Source organism: Oncorhynchus mykiss, chromosome 26, assembly GCF_013265735.2.
Source record: "Oncorhynchus mykiss isolate Arlee chromosome 26, USDA_OmykA_1.1, whole genome shotgun sequence".
NCBI lineage: Eukaryota > Metazoa > Chordata > Actinopteri > Salmoniformes > Salmonidae > Oncorhynchus > Oncorhynchus mykiss.
The window spans coordinates 17760581-17780878 of NC_048590.1; the positions used below are offsets into that span (position 1 = coordinate 17760581).

A 20298-nucleotide genomic window follows, 5' to 3' on the forward strand; every position below is an offset into this window, starting at 1 on the left:
TCTCAGATCTGAATTTAGTTTTGATTAATTTCTGTAAAAAGTATTATTGCTGAGTCTACGAGTAATAACAAGAAGATCATGATCAGGAACGCATGTTTATTTCCAATATTACATCAGTTTCCTTTGCATGTAGAGAAAAATGAGAAGAAATAACAATCAATCATCGTCATCGCCGCCTGTTTTGTCAATAACTTTCTTCATCCACCGTCTCATACGGAAAAGATGGGTGTAGAATCCATATTTCCCATCCCTGTCACATCCTTCTCCCCAGGACACAATGCCGATCTGGTACCAACGGTTGTCATCTGGGCTCTGTGAATGAGGATATAAGTCATTCTCATGAGTATATCAAATAAAGTGGGGGATATGCAAGACATTTAATGAGTGAAGTTTGTGTTTCTCTAGTTGTATACCTTCATGACAAAGGGACCACCGCTGTCCCCTTCACAAGCGTCACCAGTTTTCTGTTCCTCTGGTTTGAAGCCTGAAAAGTACATTGGCATTGTGAGGAAGCATCATACTAATGGTAACACCTGTGATTCACCAAATTGTTTATCAAGTCACCAATTAACTTTTGATTAACATATTGGATGGACTTGAGCTGCAATATACAGCAATTACCACACTGAGATAAGAGCTGAGAACTGCTACTCACCAGCACAGAACATATTGTCAGTGATGCGGATAGAGGTAGAGTCTCTGCAGATATCCTGTTCAACGATGGGTAGATGGATCTGCTGGAGAACTGTGGGTAGAGACTTGGGGGAGGAACTCCATGTCTCATATAGGTTCCCCCAGCCTGTCACACGGCCTTTATAGCCAGCAAACATCAGTCTTGAAGGAGAAATCAAAAAAAGATGCTACCATTGCTAGTAAGGGAAAAAGCTCAGAAATGTTAATAATTCATATTTAATCATTACTGCTAGCTACGTTAAACTCTCTTACGTCTTAGCAACCTGCTTGGTTGGTAGACAGACAGGATGAATCTCATCTGTGAAAGTAATGGGCCTCCTCATGTGCAGCAGAGCAATGTCCCGGTTCAGGTTCTCCTTCCAGTTGTACTTGGGGTGGACAATTATCTCATCAATAGCCACAATCTTCTCTGTGCCCTTCTCAAACCTGGGATTAGGTTGAAATACGGTATGAGCCAAGAATATTTTGCTATGGCTATATTATTGTTTTGTCTTAAGTCTTATGGCATGTCATAGTTCACTGTTGAACTGTGCAAAAGTCAATGCGTGTCGCTTGTTTAATAAATATAAAATGGGAAAATAGGAGATGGCCACTCACTTAGCTCTGTTATGTTTGCCAAGGCGGACCAGGATGTCATTAATGGTGAAGTTTTTGTTCCATGGTGGATAGAGGATGCAGTGGGCTGCAGTGAGGATCCACTCATCACTGATTAGACTGGCCCCACACAGCAGCTCCTGTGGGCTTTTCTTGTACAACATCACCTGCCTACCATCAAAGCATCCATGAATAACAGGTATCATCATTTTCTTCTGCCAAATTACATCTGTGCCTTTCTTTTTAGGCCGAGGCTGCGGATCTGACTTTTCCGGCCTTGTGCATTTCTCACGGTCAATCGTGAAATGATAATTATTCAGGTTTTACTGGTGAAACGTCCATGCAGCATCTGCATACCAACCATTTCATCTCAATCAGATTCATGGGGATAAGCATTTAGATCTTCTTGAGTTTTAGGCTATCGTTTCAAAGAAGCCTACAGTGTTATTTTGAATTAATGTACAGTGAGTGTATTTTAGAGCAGATGGTGTTAACGAACTGTAGTATAGCCAACCTGTGTCGTGTTTCAATCAAAGCACATATTTTGCCTAGTGGTGCGCTTTTGAGTTTTGGCCACATGAGGAAAAAAATACAATTTGATCGCAATCATCCTAAAATATCAAAATAAATCAGGTGGTGTTTTTTTGTCTTAGAGTAACGTTACTGTGCTATTATATTTGGTTATGCTATGTAGAATAGGCTACCATCATTATGTGATCTTGAAGACATCGATTCAGCTTTGATCTAACTTTATTAAAACGGGCACCATTCGCCAGAGTAGCCCTGTTGTCTATGAGTAGAACAGAGACTGTGTGCAAAGTAGAGAACCTTGCATGTGCAAAAGCTTCGGGGGCCCTTGGCTGTCTGGAAGAAAGGTGCAGAAAAGTCAGATCTGTAGCCACTCCATTCTTTTAAATTGGGCAATGCATCGACAACCCCAAAACACATCCTCTAAATGACAGACACACAGATAACTTCCTTTCCCGCACCCACCGTGTATATGGTCAAACATGACGACCATGATCCTGAGTGCCGGTCCTACGTAAATGCAATAGAATACATGTGGTGTTTTGAATATCTATTAATTTCATTACCATGGTGCACTGGCCACTTCTGCGTCAATCCCTTTAACAATACGGCCTCCTTGGTAGGAGTCAATCAGTTCTTGCTCTCTACCATCCTTCTTACTTATCTTCTCAAACATGGGTCGCTCTCCGCACACTGAAAACAAAGTCATGAAATAGACTCTTTACTCCTCTGTTTGCCGTACCTTACACTTTATGTAAAAAAATAAAAAATAAATCCTAACCAAAATTATACTACTTACCCAGCTCTCCACTGCCAAAGCTCTGAGGGCTGAAGAAGGATTGTCTGGGCCCAGAGAGTGTTGTTCTTTCCCTTCCGCCAGCCGCCTCCTCATAGTTATCTATTGGGTCATCTGAAAGAGAACAACAGTCCAGCACTCACAGTAAAGAGCATTTATGATACTTGTCAGATATCCTTTCCCCCCTCCCCCCAGTGTCCTAATATTTTAAGTTAATCATTTAAAACGAGAAAAAGTGTTGAAACAGCTCACCACACATCTCAAGGTCACAGTAGTCCACAGTGGTATTTCCATGCTGGTCCACATAGCACCAGGGTCCCTCCATATCTCCGTCAGGGTTTCTACAGTGGTTCATCACAAGTTTGACCTCTGGGATGAAATTCTTTCCTTTGCTGAGTGCCAATGCCTTTGGGGAGGCCCAAGGCAGACACGTTTTGCCATTCATGGTAACTGAGAGATCACCTGTATAATCCAAGCCATTGTTGGCCAGGCAGTCCTTCTTAGTGTACTTGGCTTTCCTATCCACTGTAGCAGCTACTTTTGGGGGTACCCAAGGCTCACCTGTAAGGGAACAATCACAATAGAGGACCACTAAGACATATTGCAACAAGCAACATGCTCTGCACTTTGTTGTTGAACAAGGAGGCATATAAACCACCGATTGTCAGTGTAAAAGTACACCTAGCTCAGCAACAACATGTAACCAAATGTTGGTTATTATGCAAGTAGTGAAATCATACCACATTTTGGGACGGTGCATTGCTCTCTCCTGACTGTGGGATCCCTGGTGAAGCACCAAGGTCCTTCAGGAGTTTTGTCTGGGTTCCTGCAATAGTTCTCATACAGGGTCTCATCCAGCGAAGAATTGAACTCCCTAAGAAGAGATGTTACCCCTCAGCAACAACACATCATGAATGGAACAACTTTGAAATTACGTTCCTCATGTTATGGGGTCAATAATACATACGTAATTCTGTGTGGGAAGTTACTGCGCCAGTACTGGCATGTTTTTCCTGAGGAAGTAGTGGAGATGGTACCGTTGTAGTTCACACCATTGCCCACTGAGCACTCTCCTGTAAGACGCAGGCCCACATAATATTTGAGAAACAGGATGTCCTGCTCAAAAAATTTATCTTTACATTATAACATTTTCCTGGTAGATTCCTCACACTTTTTAGCTGATTTCAACACAAACATTAACATTCAGTCAATCAATCAATCATTGACGTACAGTGGCTTGCAAAATTATTCATCCCCCTTGGCCTTTCACCTATTTTGTTGAATTACAACCTGTAACATAAATATATTTATATTTTTATTTAATGTAATGGACATACACTAAATAGTCCAAATTGGTGAAGTGAAATGAAAAAAAATAACAATAAAAATAGGCAAGGAGGGCATTTATCAGAGAGGCAACAAAAAGACCAAAGATAACCATGAAGGAGCTGCAAAGCTCCACAGTGGAGATTGGAGTGTCTGTCCATAGGACCACTTTAAGCCGTACACTCCACAGAGCTGGGCTTTTACGGAAGAGTGGCCAGAAAAAAATGCCTTTTCTTAAAAAATAAAATAAGCAAACACGTTTGGTGTTCACCAAAAGGCATGTGGGAGACTCCCTAAACATATGGAAGAAGGTACTCGGGTCAGATATGACTAAAATTGAGCTTTTTGGCCATCAAGGAAAACGCTATGTCTGGTGGAAACCCAACACCTCTCATCAGCCCGAGAACACCATGTGGGGATGTTTTTCATCGGCAGGGACTGGGAAACTGGTCAGAGTTTTAGGATGGCGCTAAATACATGGTAATTCTTGAGGGAAACCTGTTTCAGTCTTCCAGAGATTTGAGACTGAGACGGAGGTTCACCTTCCAGCAGGACAATGACCCTAAGCATTTTGCTAAAGCAACACTCGGTTGGTTTAAGGGGAAACATTTAAATGTCTTGGAATGGCCTAGTCAAAGCCCAGACCTAAATCCAATTGAGAATCTGTGGTATGACTTAAAGATTGCTGTGCACCAGCAGAACCCATCCAACTTGAAGGAGCTGCAGCAGTTTTGCCTTGAAGAATGGGCAAAAATTCCAGTGGCTAGATGTGCCCAAGCTTATAGACACTCCAAGAGACTTGCAGCTGTAATTGCTGCAAAAGGTGGGTCTTCAAAGTATTGACTTTGGGGGGGTGAATAGTTATGCACGCTAATGTTGTTTTTTTTGTATCTTCAAAGTGGTAGGCAATGTTGTGTAAATCAAATTATACAAACCCCCCAAAAATCTATTTGAATTCCAGATTGTAAGGCAACAAAATAGGAAAAATACAAAAGGGGGTGAATATTTTCGCAAGTCACTGTATTTGAAATGTGCAGTGTAATCAGGCCATAATTATTACCACTGGCATCAATACACCCTCTCAATTTTTTTATACTGTCCTTGGCTCTCAGCAGTGAAGTGCCTTTGCAAGCTGTGAAGAAGACAGAGCAAGAATTAGAAAACATGAGGAAATACTTGACTCTACTTGCTTATAATTGCCAAAGCCGATATTAATGTTTGTATTTTAAGCATAAAGAGCATATCATGTGTGGGAAGAGCAAAACGTGTGGGGTCACCGACACGGGGGCTAAAGCCTGTTCCTCAAACAAGTCGACTCACATCTCAGTTGCACTTTGTTCTGGTTCAATACCATCTATTTACATTGGGTGTTCTGATGATTGCATATTCCATGGATAAGGTTTTGATAGAAAACACACGTAATAACGAATAAAAAACAAATACTTACCCAAATAGGTGGTCCAAAAGGCTTTCTAAATTAAGAAAGATCAATTTAGACAGTTATTTGGGGAGAAATACTATAATCATACTTTATTACACAAATAAACATAGTGTTACCCAGGTAAACAGAAAGCTCATGATTTAGTTACCAGTATACCAAGGTGAATATTAATGTGCTTTGCATGATACTTCAATCGAACAAGCCAGACATTCTCACCGTCTTGTCAGGCTTTTCAAAGACTTCACGGGCTTCTTCATGGTCACAGATCTCCTCGATGCACTCCCGTTCCAAGTTCCCAGGTTTCAACTCCTCAAGGAAGGAATTTGCCCGTTTAGCACGGATAAAAACCTGTGAGGCCTCCTTGCTGTTAAGAAATACTATAAACAAATATTTGATAACTCAACCTATTGTTTAGTGAAATTATAACTGACAAATAGCCTAATTCACATCAAGGAGTAACAATTTAAGGAGTATACATTTTCAGAATATCGATATTTTGAAGCTTGCTTTTAAGCTTTCAGGGCTGGTAAATAACTGGTATCTTACCATTTTCACAAAGGGTGATCTGAAGAGTAGAAGAAAATAGTAGAGTGAAAATGAGAGTTGCGGGTATTCGACCCATTGTTGCGGATGGTTAAGACAGAACTCCTTGCAAAACCTAGGACATCACCAAACCTTCTCACCCCCTCAAAATCCAGTACTCATTGAAACCCCCCACTTTCTGTTACATTGAACCACCTGGTTAATATTGAACCACTGTACTAAGACTAGGGGCTGCGCCTCCCACCTGGGTCATGTCAACAACAGAAAATTGCACTCAGTATTTCCATTAGTTTTGAACTAGTTTGAACTATTACCTATAGCCATGGATACGCTTTCCACACTATGTCAAGAATAGCTTTCTCCATGGTTTATTTTCTGTCAGGGCCTACTCATGGATTACTTTATAAAAAAAATGTTTGCTATTAAGTCATTACAAGAGGAATATCAAATGATAAAGACAAAGGCCATGTCAAAAACACACACAATAAATCAACCTTTTAAATACTGCCATTTGCTAATTTAGAATATGATAGTGTGTGCTGCATAGACAAGCATAGCAAACACACAGTAAAGTTGCTCCAAACCAGAATATTTGCTGATTCAGTCTCGGACTGTCCCAACCATCTAAATATTTGCACCCAAATATTGAATGACGCATTGGATAAAGAGTGAATGGTCAAAGTCGTGTTCAAAAACACATACAACTGTTGTAAAGCCACCACAGAGGTTCTTCTCCATTTTAATTGGAGTCTTCAACAATAATGATCGTCTTGTTGATGGACCATATTTACAACAGTGTATTAAAATACAGTAAAGCTATTTAAAAAGCCTTCATAAACATTCTCTTAGACATCAAATATATTTTAGTCAGATAAAAAAGAAAACTATTCATGAGGATTTCTCTTTGTAACCATTAAGATATTTCCTAAAATACAGGGGCAGGTAGTTTTAGTACAGTCCTTGAAAATAACATTTGCTGTAGATAGTGGCTAGGCAAGATCCAAGATAGATGTGAGTCAATATTTGCTGATATCTTTAACTCGTTGACAATTATGGCTCCCTTCTCCAGTAATCTAAATGGAGTATCCTGATGGTGATAACATGTTTTATATTCATGACAAATGTATTTTCCTACTAAGTACTGCTTATTGTCTTATTTTAGGTAAAGTACATCTAGCAGGCAAAACAACATTTTTTTCTTCACATTCTTGGTTTTATTTGAAGATTTTAAAAAATAAAAACAGCATCAGAAAGCAAAACGGTGTGACTTGCAGTTTTAAACTCCTGTTTCTATCTCTATTGTCTCTGCCACAGAGCTCAGTCCATCCTCTTCCTGTAGAATCACCAGGTTGCTGTGTGTTTTGTGCTCCCTTACCACAATGCACTTATCATTAGAATCTGAGACAACTATCTCAATGACATTCTCATTTAGCTGGATCTGGCCCAAATCCTGTTCCAACCCTTCCTCTATTACCACAGAAGATATGGCATTATCATGATACGAGTCATAGGTGCTGACAACAACCTCCCCTGAGTTAGGCATGGCTAAGTCTTCGATGGCCTGAACATACACTACTGTCTGACTCTCCATGTTCTCTTCAGTGACATCAACCCATGGCTTGACCTCTGTCTTGCGAGGGGTCTTTCTAGGTCTGCCTCTAGCAGGGGCAGAGTGGCTAGACTCCAGAGCTGCCAGAGCGTCAGCTAGCTCCCCAGATGTCCGATCGTCTCTCTTTTTATGGGAGAGCTGGTGGCGAACCAAGCTCTGCATTAGCGTGTAGCCAGCACCACATGCCTGACATTTGTAGGGCTTCTCCTCTAGGTGGGACTTCATGTGCCGGCGTAGCTTGGTGGCCATGGTGTAGGCCTTCCCACACACCTCACACTTGTGAGGTCTCTCCCCTGTGTGTAAACGTTCGTGGGCCCGCAAGGTGTGGGGGTCCCGCAAGGCTTTGCCACATATAGGGCAGAGGTAGACTTCCCCTGTGTGTGATATGAGGTGTCTGCGGAGTTCAGGCACCTGTGAGAAGTACTGATTACAATGGTTACACTTGTAAGGCTTTTCCCCTGTGTGGATGCGTAGATGCCCCAAAAGGTTCCCCCGCTGTCGGAATGTCTTACTGCAGTGGGGACAGGCATAAGGCCGTTCTCCTGTGTGCAAGCGCATGTGATTCCTAAGGGAGCCCGAATTGGCCAGTTCTTTATCGCAGACAGGGCACTTGAGCTTAGGAGCATGGTAATTTTCTTCCTTGGCGCGGTGGGCCTCTCTATGAATACGTAATGAAGGCCGGCGGGCAAAAGCCTTCCCACAGATATCGCAGACAAAAGGCCTCTCTCCTGTATGAAGAACTTCATGCTCCTTCAGATCCCGTTTCAGGCCATAGCTCTTGTCACACTGCTGGCACTTGAATGGCCTCTCTCCCTTATGCATCAGAAGGTGGGCCCTGAAGTTCTCTTGAGAGCTGTAATTCTTACCACACTCTGTGCATAAGTAAGGCTTTAGGTCCGAGTGAGTGAATTTGTGCTTCTTCAGGTGACAGAGCTGAAAGAAACTCTTGTCACACTCGTCACATGTATACCGCCTTTCCCTGATGTTAAAGAGGTCTGGAGCTGTCCCTTTGTCACTATCCTTTGGGATTTCACCTGCACTTATATTTTCTCTATCTTTTATGTCTGTTTCTTGGCAAGCTTGTCCATTTTCATCACCAACTCTGGACGTAACCTCCAATGTCACTTGACGATCCAGATACCTATTTTTGCACCCTTGAAGACGCTTGTGGATGCAGCTGACTAATGAATGCACCTTCCTGGGTTTAGCAGCCAGTCTGCAACTGGCCCTGACCACCTGTGGCCCCTGTTCCTCCTGGGGATTTCTTACCACATTACCTGGTTCTGCACTGCTCTTTGGAGGCTCGTCTGCAGGACTCACAAGTTTGTCCTCATTAGAGCATGGCACATTGGTTAGTTCTGGAATGAAACTTTCTGTTTTTATTATTTTGCCTGAGTCAACTTCTCCATTCTGTTCCATTGTTTTATCACCCCTGGAATGAGAGTCTCTCACACCTCTCTTTTTCATTTTGTAGATAAGAGGTTTGGTCCTTTTGATTCCAGCCTGGCTTTTCTCCTCCGCCACCATCGACCCCAGTGGAGAAGTTGACATGTCTGAATCTTCAGTGTGCTCCTCAGGCTCTGTAAGACATACAAACATCTTCCACGTAACATTTCGGAAACAACTATCCAAATATAAAATGTCATCATTTCATAACATCATCCTTATTAGTAAAAATATTTATTAGTTAGTGTGTATTAAGAATGTGGGTGTCAGGCTTACCTGTAAGCTTGAGCTCTTGCTCCATGAAGTTTACACCTGGGGATCTATCCTCCCTGGACTTGCGAGGTGTAACTTGTTTGCGAGGTTTGCCTGGTGTTATTAGTGGCCCTCCTTGGCTTCCATCGTGTTCCGGAGGATCAGCTAGGAAACTCCAAAGCAGAAGTTCTGTCCCTGGGTTGATGTCTTTGTAGGCCCTTAGACAGAGACTTCCATCCACCTCATGAACAGTAACATTCTGTTCATCCTTTCTCCTTGCATTGCAGGCAAATCTGCATAAAACAAAGAGGGTTTCTCTCTCCCAATGACCAAATTAAACGTGACAGTAATGTTAATGTGTTTGATACTGCTGAGCGCTACAACAACAACAAAAAACATTGTGTTATTCTTCTTTACCTAGAGACACCTACCTAATCCAATAGCACCTGTCCCAAAGATGCCCCTTGATTATCGTATGATATGCTTCTTCCATCAAGCTCTGACGACAACAAATGTGTTACATTCAATACACTTGCAATATTATAGAAACTTGAGCAAGTGCGTGCCTCCGCCATCACAACCACTCTGATACACACCTCTGTAAAGTCTTCACTTTGGTCAAAGGTGTTGCTTTGGTTTTCCACACCCAGAAGCATCCCTTTCTGCAGTGCATGTCCTACACACCAGAGCCCCAACTGGCCATCATTTGCTAGAGAGGGGCCCACTGTCAGTCCACGAGGAACAGCATTCAGCACACTGTGTAGGAAGTCCTGGTTTAGGGATGGGCCCCTCATACCCAGAGAGTCCATCCTACTCTCTGTAGCCACAAAATGTAGAGACTCTTAAAAATGCAAATGTTTTGAACGTCGTTTACAATGACTAGCTTACAATGGCACACAAAAAAATGCACGTTTTGGATGTCATTTACAATGACTAGCTACATTGGAAGTATCTCCTTGATTTGTGTTTCAAGCTGTCATTGATACAGTACTTGTATAATGTGACAGTACTGTATACGAAACAGTAGCCACATATACAATGTATATACCATAGGAATATAGCTAGCTGAGCTTTATGGCCATCGTTGATCAATAATTGTATGTGACATGCATACGTGATTGCGTGGACCTGGCGGGTGGCAAGCTTTGTCGTGACAACTTATGTGTACATGCGCCGACAAGGCAACACATCTCAGTGCTAATGTAAGCCCCTGTCAAAACCATTAGCCAACGTTAACAGAATGTTCTCACTAACAAAAGTTGGCCTGCTTAACTGGAAACAGTACACGTCGACAAGGGACCGTGAGTAAGTGTGTCAATGAATTGTGAAACAGGCAGCCAATTATTGTGAAGAAGCACAAGCCAACTATTAACTGGCGAGCTAGCAAGCTATGCTTTCAGTAGCTAACGTTAGCTCGAGCAGGCTTGAGTATATATCAGAACTCTAGAAACAGTGGTTATTTAGCTTGATAGCTAATTAATAACGAACGTTAAAGCTTTTTTTATTTGTTCTCGGTGGCACTGATGATGCTAACTAACAAACTCAAGCACCTGTTTTTGCTACCTTGCATGCTACATTGTTGTTGTCTGGCTAACCAGTCGACGACAGTGTGAACATGATACTACGATTAGGATATCAAACATATTTCAACAAGACGTTCGATTCGCGGCAATAACACGAAAATATTTCAACTAACTCAGGATTTCCACAGGGTCTTGGCCAATTTGTATCATTCGTTTTTTCCATTTGAAAACTCCGGGAAAATCATCGTTCTCCAGCCGAGGACAGAATCCGGAAATCCTCAAGTTCCTTTCTATCGAAACATTCCGACAGGAAATATGTCATTTGACCCACATCTTAAATGCTATATTTATTCTAATTAGAATGGTTAAAAAGCCAGATATAGTCATGGATCTTTAGCTATCGTACCTTGCTGCTTTAGTTTTTTTTCCAACTTCAACATATATTTGTCAGCGGCAATAGGAACTCATGTACGTTATCTCGTAGAGCAAGTGCCGTTGTCCCATTTATGGTTTTGCCATTGCCAGACTGAAATTTAATGTCGAGTTTATTTTAAATACTAGGACTAATTGTATTACCTGATCCACTTGTATTCATGAACTGCCATTATATTATGCTTTTTCTACCAACAGACTTGACATGGTATGCTGAGGTGGGGAGTCTGGGGACCTATGCACTTATGGCAGAGTCACTTGGCATCCAGGACCATTCAACAGAAGCAGAACTATGCACCAAGTAGTAATATGAATCAATTTGGCCTAGTAGCCAGCGGATTGCTTACAGCTGCAGACAGGCTAGCGTCGGACAGTCTTCCTGTGTAAATTAAGACACAGCGCCGGCTCCGAAAATGTACCTCAAATCCAGCGATGAGAAATGTGTTGTACTCCATTATCCCAACTGTTACACCGAGATGATTGAACGACTGCTAAAATAACAGCGGAGCCGGCGCGAGATATGGCTCGCAAAACGTAACCCAAACCAGGGATGATAAATACATTGAACTTCCGAATTGTCCCATTATCCCAACTGTTACACAGAGAAGATCAAATAGCAGTTGTTCAATCGTCTCAGTGTAACAGTTGGGATAATGGAACAATTCAGAGTACAACACATTCCTCATCCCTGGATTGAGGTACGTTTTGGCTCTGATGTGTCTTAATCTACACAGAAAGCTGACCCTAGTGCAGCTGTAAGCAAGCGGGTTGGATCTGCTGGATAGCCTAGTAGTATCTACGTGTTCTATCTTCTACTAATCAATGATCTGCTGTTTTGATCAGTGGAGGCTGCTGAGGGAAGGACGGCTCGTAACATGTGCCTGAAATAGAGTATAATGGCTGAAATGGAGTGAAAGGAATCGAACACATGAAAACCATTCCATTCCAGCCATTATTATGAGTCGTCCTCCCCTTAGCAGCCTCCACTGGTTTTCATATAGCCTAGTCTGTTTTGATATCTGTTGCCTTGATAGCCCATCTTTGCAGGTTAGTTGAATAAATGGATGCTAATCAGGTGCAGTAAGAAAAATCGAATAAAACATTTGACGCTCATCCAGAGATTGCATAGTCACTTTACTTCTACCTGCATACATATTACCTCAACTAACCTGTGCCCCTGCACATTGACTCTGTACTGGTACCCTCTGTATATAGCTTCACTACTGTTATTTTACTGCTGCTCTTTAAGAAAAATAAGTGTTAAGTAAAAACAAAGATTTATTCATTTATTAAAGCTGCATGTTGGTTAAGGGCTTGTATAACTAAGCATTTCACTGTCTACACCTGTTGTATTCGGCGCATGTGACAAATACAATTAGATTTGATTGAATTTTGATATGCTATAATCTTCTAGTGAAATAAAAGACATTGAGTCCTTTGAGACAAGGAGCCAACCAGAGATTGAAAGTCGACCACTTGCTTTTCACCATTGAAAGACACCAAAAATGTTACTTCTGGTGTGATTATTAGATATTTCCGTCCAGTGCCTTTACACACAGACTCGCACTAAGAGCCTTAGACTATGACTAAGAGCAGCTGAACTGTGTTTTACTGTTTCATTTGTTCTGATACTTTGATACATTTCCCAATGCCACTAGGCCTATCAATGGACAGTTTGTGACAAGTGCAAAGACAATTTTATTGATGAATGCCCCACACATGGCCCTCCAGTATTTGTGCCTCACACCCCTGTGCCAGTGGGTTGTCCCAAACCGTGCCGCCCTTACTATCCCTAGTGGCATTGAGGTCATTCAGGAAGGCAGTGAGGTGGATGTGTACTGCGTAGACAAAGACATTCCCAGGTGGGGCACTCTTCGGTCCTTACCAGGGTGAAGTGATGTCACAGGACAAGTCCTCTGGTTTCTTCCCCTGGATGGTAAGTTGAATCCACAAACCTCCTTACTATGTTTTGCAATTCACTTTTCACTAGTACAGTGGGGCAAAAAAGTATTTAGTCAGCCACCAATTGTGCAAATTCTCCCACTTAAAAAGATGAAAAAAATCCAGAAAATCACATTGTAGGATTTTTAATGAATTTATTTGCAAATTATGGTGGAAAATAAGTATTTGGTCACCTACAAATAAGCAAGATTTCTGGCTCTCACAGACCTACTGTGTAACTTCTTCTTTAAGAGGCTCCTCTGTCCTCCACTCGTTACCTGTATTAATGGCACCTGTTTGAACTTGTTATCAGTATAAAAGACACCTGTCCACAACCTCAAACAGTCACACTCCAAACTCCACTATGGCCAAGACCAAAGAGCTGTCAAAGGACACCAGAAACAAAACTGTAGACCTGCACCAGGCTGGGAAGACTGAATCTGCAATAGGTAAGCAGCTTGGTTTGAAGAAATCAACTGTGGGAACATTTATTAGGAAATGGAAGACATACAAGACCACTGATAATCTCCCTCGATCTGGGACTCCACGCAAGATCTCACCCTGGGGGGTCAAAATGATCACAAGAACGGTGAGCAAAAATCCCAGAAACACACGGGGGGACCTAGTGAATGACCTGCAGAGAGCTGGGACCAAAGTAACAAAGCCTACCATCAGTAACACACTACGCCGCCAGGGACTCAAATCCTGCAGTGCCAGACGTGTCCCCCTGCTTAAGTCAGTACATGTCCAGGCCCGTTTGAAGTTTGCTAGAGAGCATTTGGATGATCCAGAAGAAGATTGGGAGAATGTCATATGGTCAGATGAAACCAAAATATAACTTTTTGGTAAAAACTCAACTCGTCGTGTTTGGAGGACAAAAAATGCTGAGTTGCATCCATAGAACACCATACCTACTGTGAAGCATGGGGGTGGAAACATCATGCTTTGGGGCTGTTTTTTTGCAAAGGGACCAGGACGACTGATCCGTGTAAATGAAAGAATGAATGGGGCCATGTATCGTGAGCAAGGGCATTGAAGATGAAATGTGGCTGGGTCTTTCAGCATGACATTGATCCCAAACACACCGCCCGGCAACGAAGGAGTGGCTTCGTAAGAAGCTCAAGATCTCAACCCCATAGAAAATCTTTGGAGGGAGTTGAAAGTTCGTGTTGCCCAGCAACAGCCCACAAAATATCACTGCTCTAGAGGAGATCTGCATGGAGGAATGGGCCAAAATACCAGCAACAGTGTGTGAAAACCTTGTGAAGACTTGCAGAAAACATTTGACCTCTGTCATTGCCAACAAAGGGTATATAACAAAGTATTGAGATAAACTTTTGTTATTGACCAAATACTTATTTTCCACCATAATTTGCAAATAAATTCATTAAAAATCCTACAATGTGGTTTTCTGGATTTATTTCTTCTAATTTTGTCTGTCATAGTTGAAGTGTACCTATGATGAAAATTACAGGCCTCTCTCATCTTTTTAAGTGGGAGAACTTGCACAATTGGTGGCTGACTAAATACTTTTTTGCCCCACTGTATATGGTAGGACTCATGAAATTGTCTTCTTAACGTCATGCACCATGTGTAACTTTAAGGCTCTCGCATCTATGTGTTTATGTCAATGATTTTTTTTATTCCTAGTTGGTGGACAAAAACAACTCATAAAAATCCATTGATGGTAGCTACGAAACCAAAGCCAACTGGATGAGGTATGTTCGAAACTCTTCAGAGGACATTGAGCAAAACCTGACAGCCTTCCAGCATGGTGAGCACATCTACTTCCGGGTGTGCTGTGACCTGTCAGTGGGAGAGAGGCTTCGGGTATGGTACAGTGATGACTACATGGACCGATTACACCGCATGGCCCAGGACACCATTGACAGCAACTTGGCCACAGGTAACACTCCTAACTAATCCCTTTGCCAGCCCTCGAGTTAACTACCAAACGTATTGTTATTGCTTTCCAGAGTGCTACAATGTGTGTACTTTTCTACCCATATCCCTGATCTAAGAGCTCCTAAATAGTTATTCTAAGAAATTCAATAGTATGACATTTTGACCACCAGGGGGAGCCATGTTCCAAAATACATGCAGAAGCTCAAACAATGAATGGCAAAATCAAACCTTTTGAAATTAATACTTCATATACTTCATATTAATACTTCATATATCAGCATGTCGTTTTACACTCAAATATAGTTAATAAAGAGTATTTTGTCATTTTATTATGTAAGACTGATTACATGTTTGTTTATATTATTATAAGCAGTTTTAAGGTGCTTACCCGTCAGAGGCTGATCAAGTTAAACTTGGGGTTTTGAATGATCATCGTGTCTCCCTCCACAACAGTTGAAAAGGATTCACGAGTGTGGTCAAGCCCCTGGAATGTTACAGCCCGGGACCGGGAGGCCAACCAGGCCCTCATCGAGCACTACGGGTCCCCAGAGATCCAGGGCCTAACTGATCGACCGGACAACCAGAACCAATGATTTGAGATCATTGCCAGTCGGATAGAGGCACAGGGCTTCCTGATCAGTGAGAACTCCTGGCAGGCTGGCAAGCGATGCTTCCAAAAGTGGCACAACATGGAGCGCACGTTCAAAGACTATGTGCTGGCGTCCAAGAGGACTGACGCTGGACGCAGGAAACAGCCAGAGTTCTTTGACCAGTTCCATGCACCCATGGGCCAGAGGCTGAGCTCCAAGCTGGCTGCTGCTGACACCCCAGCCAGGGCATTGACCAAGCTGAAGCCTAAAGCTGTAGCACCAACTCCAAGCCTGCCCCTCTATGCTATTGTAGTCCCATCGGACCATCCAGTCAACCTCCGTATCCCCTCCACCCCAGAGTCAGAGATTGGAGTCTATGAAGGCACCACTGAGCCTGAAGCGCTAGCCAGGAAGTCCAGGAGCAAACAGTTCCCACATCCCAAGATACGCCAGTCAAATGCGGAGGAGAAGAGGGCAGAGAATCAACTCCAAAAGGGGAGGTGGTCAGAGAATGTTGACATGGCCAAGAGGAAGCTTCCAGCCTACTTCAACAGGCTCTAGGACCTCATAGGCCACCGGCTTAGCCTTCAACTATTTGAAGACTCCCCCGAGCCTGATGGCAGCATGGGAGATGCTGAGGCAGATGCAGGGGTTGAGGACATAAGCCAGAATCTGTTACACATTGTGGAGGTGCCGGGGAGCCCCATTGACATTGTCAGTCCCCACTCCACTTCTGCCACCTTCTCCTTTTCACATAGAGAAAACCACCTCCGTATTAGAACCAGTGGGTGGAAGATAAGGAGGATGGCAGATATATTGGATGTCTTTCAGGGTTATAGGGAGGAGAACAAACGATTGCAAGAGGAGAGGGAAAGGAGGGCAGAGGAGCGCTTTAATCAGCTGCGACACACCTACACACCTACTCATTCAAGGTATTTTTTATATATTTTTTACTATTTTCTACATTGTAGAATAATAGTGAAGACATAAGAACTATGAAATAACACATATGGAATCATGTAGTAACCAAAAAAGTGTTAAACAAATAAAAAATATATTTCATATTTGAGATGCTTCAAACAGCCACCCTTTGCCTTGATGACAGCTTTGCACACTCTTGGCATTCTTTCAACCAGCTTCACCTGGAATGCTTTTCCAACGGTCTTGAAGGAGTTCCCACATATGCTCAGCACTTGTTGGCTGCTTTTCCTTCACTCTGTGGTCCGACTCACCCCAAAACAAACGCATTACGAAGGAAAGAAATTACACAAATTAACTTTTAACAAGGCACACCTTTTAATTTAAATGTATTCCAGGTGATTACCTCATGAAGCTGGTTGAGAGAGTGTGCAAAGCTGTCATCAAGGCAAAGGGTGACTATTTGAAGAATCTCAAATATAAAATATTTTCTGATTTGTTTAACACTTTTTTGGCTACTACATGATTCCATATGTATTATTTCCTGTAAATAAATGCTCTAAATGTCAATATTTTTATTTGGAATTCAGGAGAAATGTTGTCAGTAGTTTATAGAATAAAACAAAAATGTTCACTTTACCCAAAACACATACCTATAAATAGTAAAAACAGAGAAGCTGATAATTTTGCAGTGGTATCTTAATTTTTTCCAGAGCTGTATATACATACACGTATGTATGTACAGTTGAAGTCGGAAGTTTACATACACTTAGGTTGGAGTCATTAAAACTCGTTTTTCAACCACTCCACAAATGTCTTGTTAACAAACTATAGTTTTGGCAAGTCGGTTAGGACATCTACTTTGTGCATGACACAAGTAATTTTTCCAACAATTGTTTACAGACAGATTATTTCACGTATAATTCACTGTATCACAATTCCAGTTGGTCAGAAGTTTACATACACTAAGTTGACTGTGCCTTTAAACAGCTTGGAAAATTCCAGAAACTTATGTCATGGCTTTAGAAGATTCTGATAGGCTAATTGACATCATTTGAGTCAATTGGAGGTGTACCTGTGGATGTATTTCAAGGTCTACCTTTCAACTCAGTGCCTGTCACAGCTGTTTCGCCTCATCACATTGTCCTATGTCAGATTAGACTCTGGCCAAAACAATGGCTCCATTGCTGACACAACTAGGCAGCAAAAAGCATTTGCATTTTAAGTTGAAAAGAGAAGTATCAGACCCATGGGACAGGCTGATCTAGTCAGTACGTTTTACTTATTAATGAATCAGTGGGTTTATTTCGTAGTTCTCGTTCATGCAATTATTCTTCCAGGTTCATGTTGTCCTTGCCAGGCAATGGATAAAAAATGTCCCATCGTTCTTTCTCTCTTTCCTGGCCATGACGGATATTGAGGTTGATGAACTGTGCTATTGGTTATGTTATATAACCGGCAGATTGGAAACCACATTCATTATTCATTCTGGCCATGTCTGCAGCTGCAGGGAGATTGTAATGGATAGTCCACAGAACGCGTGGCAGGTAGCCTAATGGTTAGAGCATTGGGCCAGTAACCGAAAGGTTGCTAGATAAAAATCCCCGAACTGACAATGTAAAAATCTGTCGTTCTGCCCCTGGACAAGGCAGTTAACCCACTGTTCCTAGGCCGGTCATTGTAAATAAGAATTTGTATCATAACTGACTTGCCTTGTTAAATTTAAAAATATATATTTATTAAAAAGGACAACTGCCTGGAGACGCTGGATGATTTATTGTTGCCTTATATCCAACCACTGCCTCTGCATCAGTTAATTTACATAACAATGTAGCTACATCATTAGTTGGAAGTGCTGTTGTTTAGGGCTATAAAGTGTATGCACATTGCACACCATTGCATGCATAATGATTGCACTACTTACACACAAGCTCATATCTTAACAAATAGGAAGGAATATAATAGCCATGCTAAAACAATCTGGCAAATGATCATTCAGAATCTCATGAAGATGTAAATTTGTTTTTTAAAATATCTACAAACGATGACTTAAGGCCTAAGTACAATAACACACAAAATAAGACATTTGTTGAAAATATTTCCTAGAAAAAAAATATACATTTTTTTTATTTAACTAGGCAAGTCAGTTAAGAACAAATTCCTATTTTCAATGATGGCCTAGGAACAGTGGGTTAGTTAACTACCTGTTCAGCGGCAGAACGCCAGATTTGTACCTCGTCAGCCCGGGGGTTTGAACTTGCAAACTTTGGGTTACTAGTCCAACGCTCTAACCACTAGGCTATCAGAAATGATAAGCCTGTGATTGTGAGTCAAGGAGAAGGCTACGTACTGTGAGCAGGATTTACGTAGGTGTATTGACTGAGATTAACCCCTTGTTCCCCTTTAAGGGTGATATGCTTTACAACAACAAAAAACTATGCATACATTATTACCAGTGTTCTTGTAAATTCAACACTGTGCATGTGAAACAGCCATACACTTTAGTAGTCAATAAGTTATCATGTAATAGGTTGATGATATTCCGGTCTGTTACAGTAAATCTTTGTTTTTTTGTGAAATGGCTTGGACCGGTGATATTAATATGTAACTTCATCTCAACGTGATAACGGTAGCTCATTCAGCTATGAAAAGCTAGCTACTGTATAGTAGGTCAGGTCCAAGGTTATATAAGTTACGCAAAATGAGCTCTGAGGATAGGAAGTATCAATAAATAGATATATTACATCAATGTCTGCCCGGATGTGGTGTTAGGTGCTGATACTGTACATAGTGCTCTCTGGATGCCCGGGTATTTGCACATCCTCAGTACAACTCGACGAGAATCAGATTTTTGCATGATATATTTTGAAGATGTTTTTATTTTCACACATTTTGTGTGTCAGTGTGTACATTTTCAAATTACACAGTGTGTTCCTCACTGGCACAGTCTATAAGCAGTTCACTTGACAAAAGCTATGTAAAAAATAAAACCACAATGGAGAAAAATACCTTTTGTACATAACTGAAGCAAAGTGGGTTGAATGGAAACAGGTGTGAAATTGAGTTGATAGTTGTATTGTAACTACTTTAAATATAACATGTATATCAACTCTCGTATTCTCCTAAGATAGAATATAGCTGCACATATTCATAAAAATGACAAATACAGTATATTACTAGATTAAACACTGCATGATTTTTTTAATACATCAACTGGAAAACTTTAGCTGCCGTTTTTAGACCCTGTGTAATAAGATACAGTGGACTACAGGTTTAAAGTGTAATTTATCACTGTTACAGTATATCTATGAATACTAATACTTGTCCTTTCAGTAGTACACCGGGCTTTTGAATCTCCTATCCGTTCAATATTGGCTGGCCTTTAAGTTTCTGCCAGGTGCATTTTCTCGATTGCTTTCCAAGCGTGTGAATACATCCCTTTACAAATAAAATGACAGCTCTACTCTAGAATAATTCACTGATATTTATCATACCCTTACATACCATATACACAATCCCCTATAACACAAAAACACAGGCATTATCATATTTATTCTGTTCAGCTATAAAAACAGATCATAGAGGTGGTTAAGTATAGGTACTGTAGGCAAAGTATTACATTGCATTGATGAGTTTCATTGAATATATAAAATGTGTTCATAATTGGTATTCTTTGGAAATTCTGTGATATTCAGTGACATTTCAGTTTGGTGTATGCTACTGTTGTCATGGGATGCTGTGGGTTAATTAATCGCAGGTAT

At 41.4% G+C, this 20298-nt stretch overlaps 2 protein-coding genes across 8 annotated transcripts; both read right to left on the reverse strand.

Annotated features, from left to right (window-relative positions):
• Positions 1-81: 81 nt before the first annotated feature.
• On the reverse strand, positions 82-6064 carry LOC100136077 (prothrombin). The gene is given in 14 exon segments (NM_001124384.2): positions 82-312; positions 414-484; positions 656-834; positions 946-1119; positions 1291-1458; positions 2382-2508; positions 2615-2725; positions 2864-3172; positions 3352-3485; positions 3579-3684; positions 4998-5069; positions 5385-5409; positions 5595-5755; positions 5925-6064. Coding segments are annotated over 14 exon segments (1869 nt in total). The 5' UTR covers positions 6001-6064; the 3' UTR covers positions 82-156.
• Positions 6065-7112: 1048 nt separating this feature from the next.
• LOC110506323 (zinc finger protein 408) lies at positions 7113-11549 on the reverse strand. Of its 7 annotated transcripts, none has more exons than XM_021585867.2 (5): positions 11531-11549; positions 9825-10045; positions 9660-9727; positions 9253-9521; positions 7113-9110 (listed from the first exon to the last, which is right to left on the reverse strand). In XM_021585867.2, exons 2-5 carry the CDS (start codon positions 10035-10037, stop codon positions 7198-7200), a joined length of 2463 nt encoding a protein of 820 aa, XP_021441542.2. In that variant the 5' UTR covers positions 10038-10045; positions 11531-11549; the 3' UTR covers positions 7113-7197. The 7 variants fall into 7 exon arrangements, with proteins under 7 accessions (XP_021441542.2, XP_021441541.2, XP_036819097.1 ...); XM_021585866.2 differs by lacking the exon at positions 11531-11549 and adding an exon at positions 11328-11460; XM_036963202.1 differs by lacking the exon at positions 11531-11549 and adding an exon at positions 11328-11371 and having other exon boundaries at positions 9825-9984.
• Between the last annotated feature and the right edge of the window lie 8749 nt (positions 11550-20298).

Coding starts and splice junctions, on each gene's coding strand:
- LOC110506323 (XM_021585863.2), bottom strand. CDS start 10,961: ATGATACAAATTGGCCAAGACCCTGTGGAAATCCTGA. Junction 9,728..9,824: donor AAAGTGAAGACTTTACAGAG/GTGTGTATCAGA, acceptor TGTTGTCGTCAG/AGCTTGATGGAAGAAGCATA. Junction 9,522..9,659: donor GACAGGTGCTATTGGATTAG/GTAGGTGTCTCT, acceptor TGTTTTATGCAG/ATTTGCCTGCAATGCAAGGA.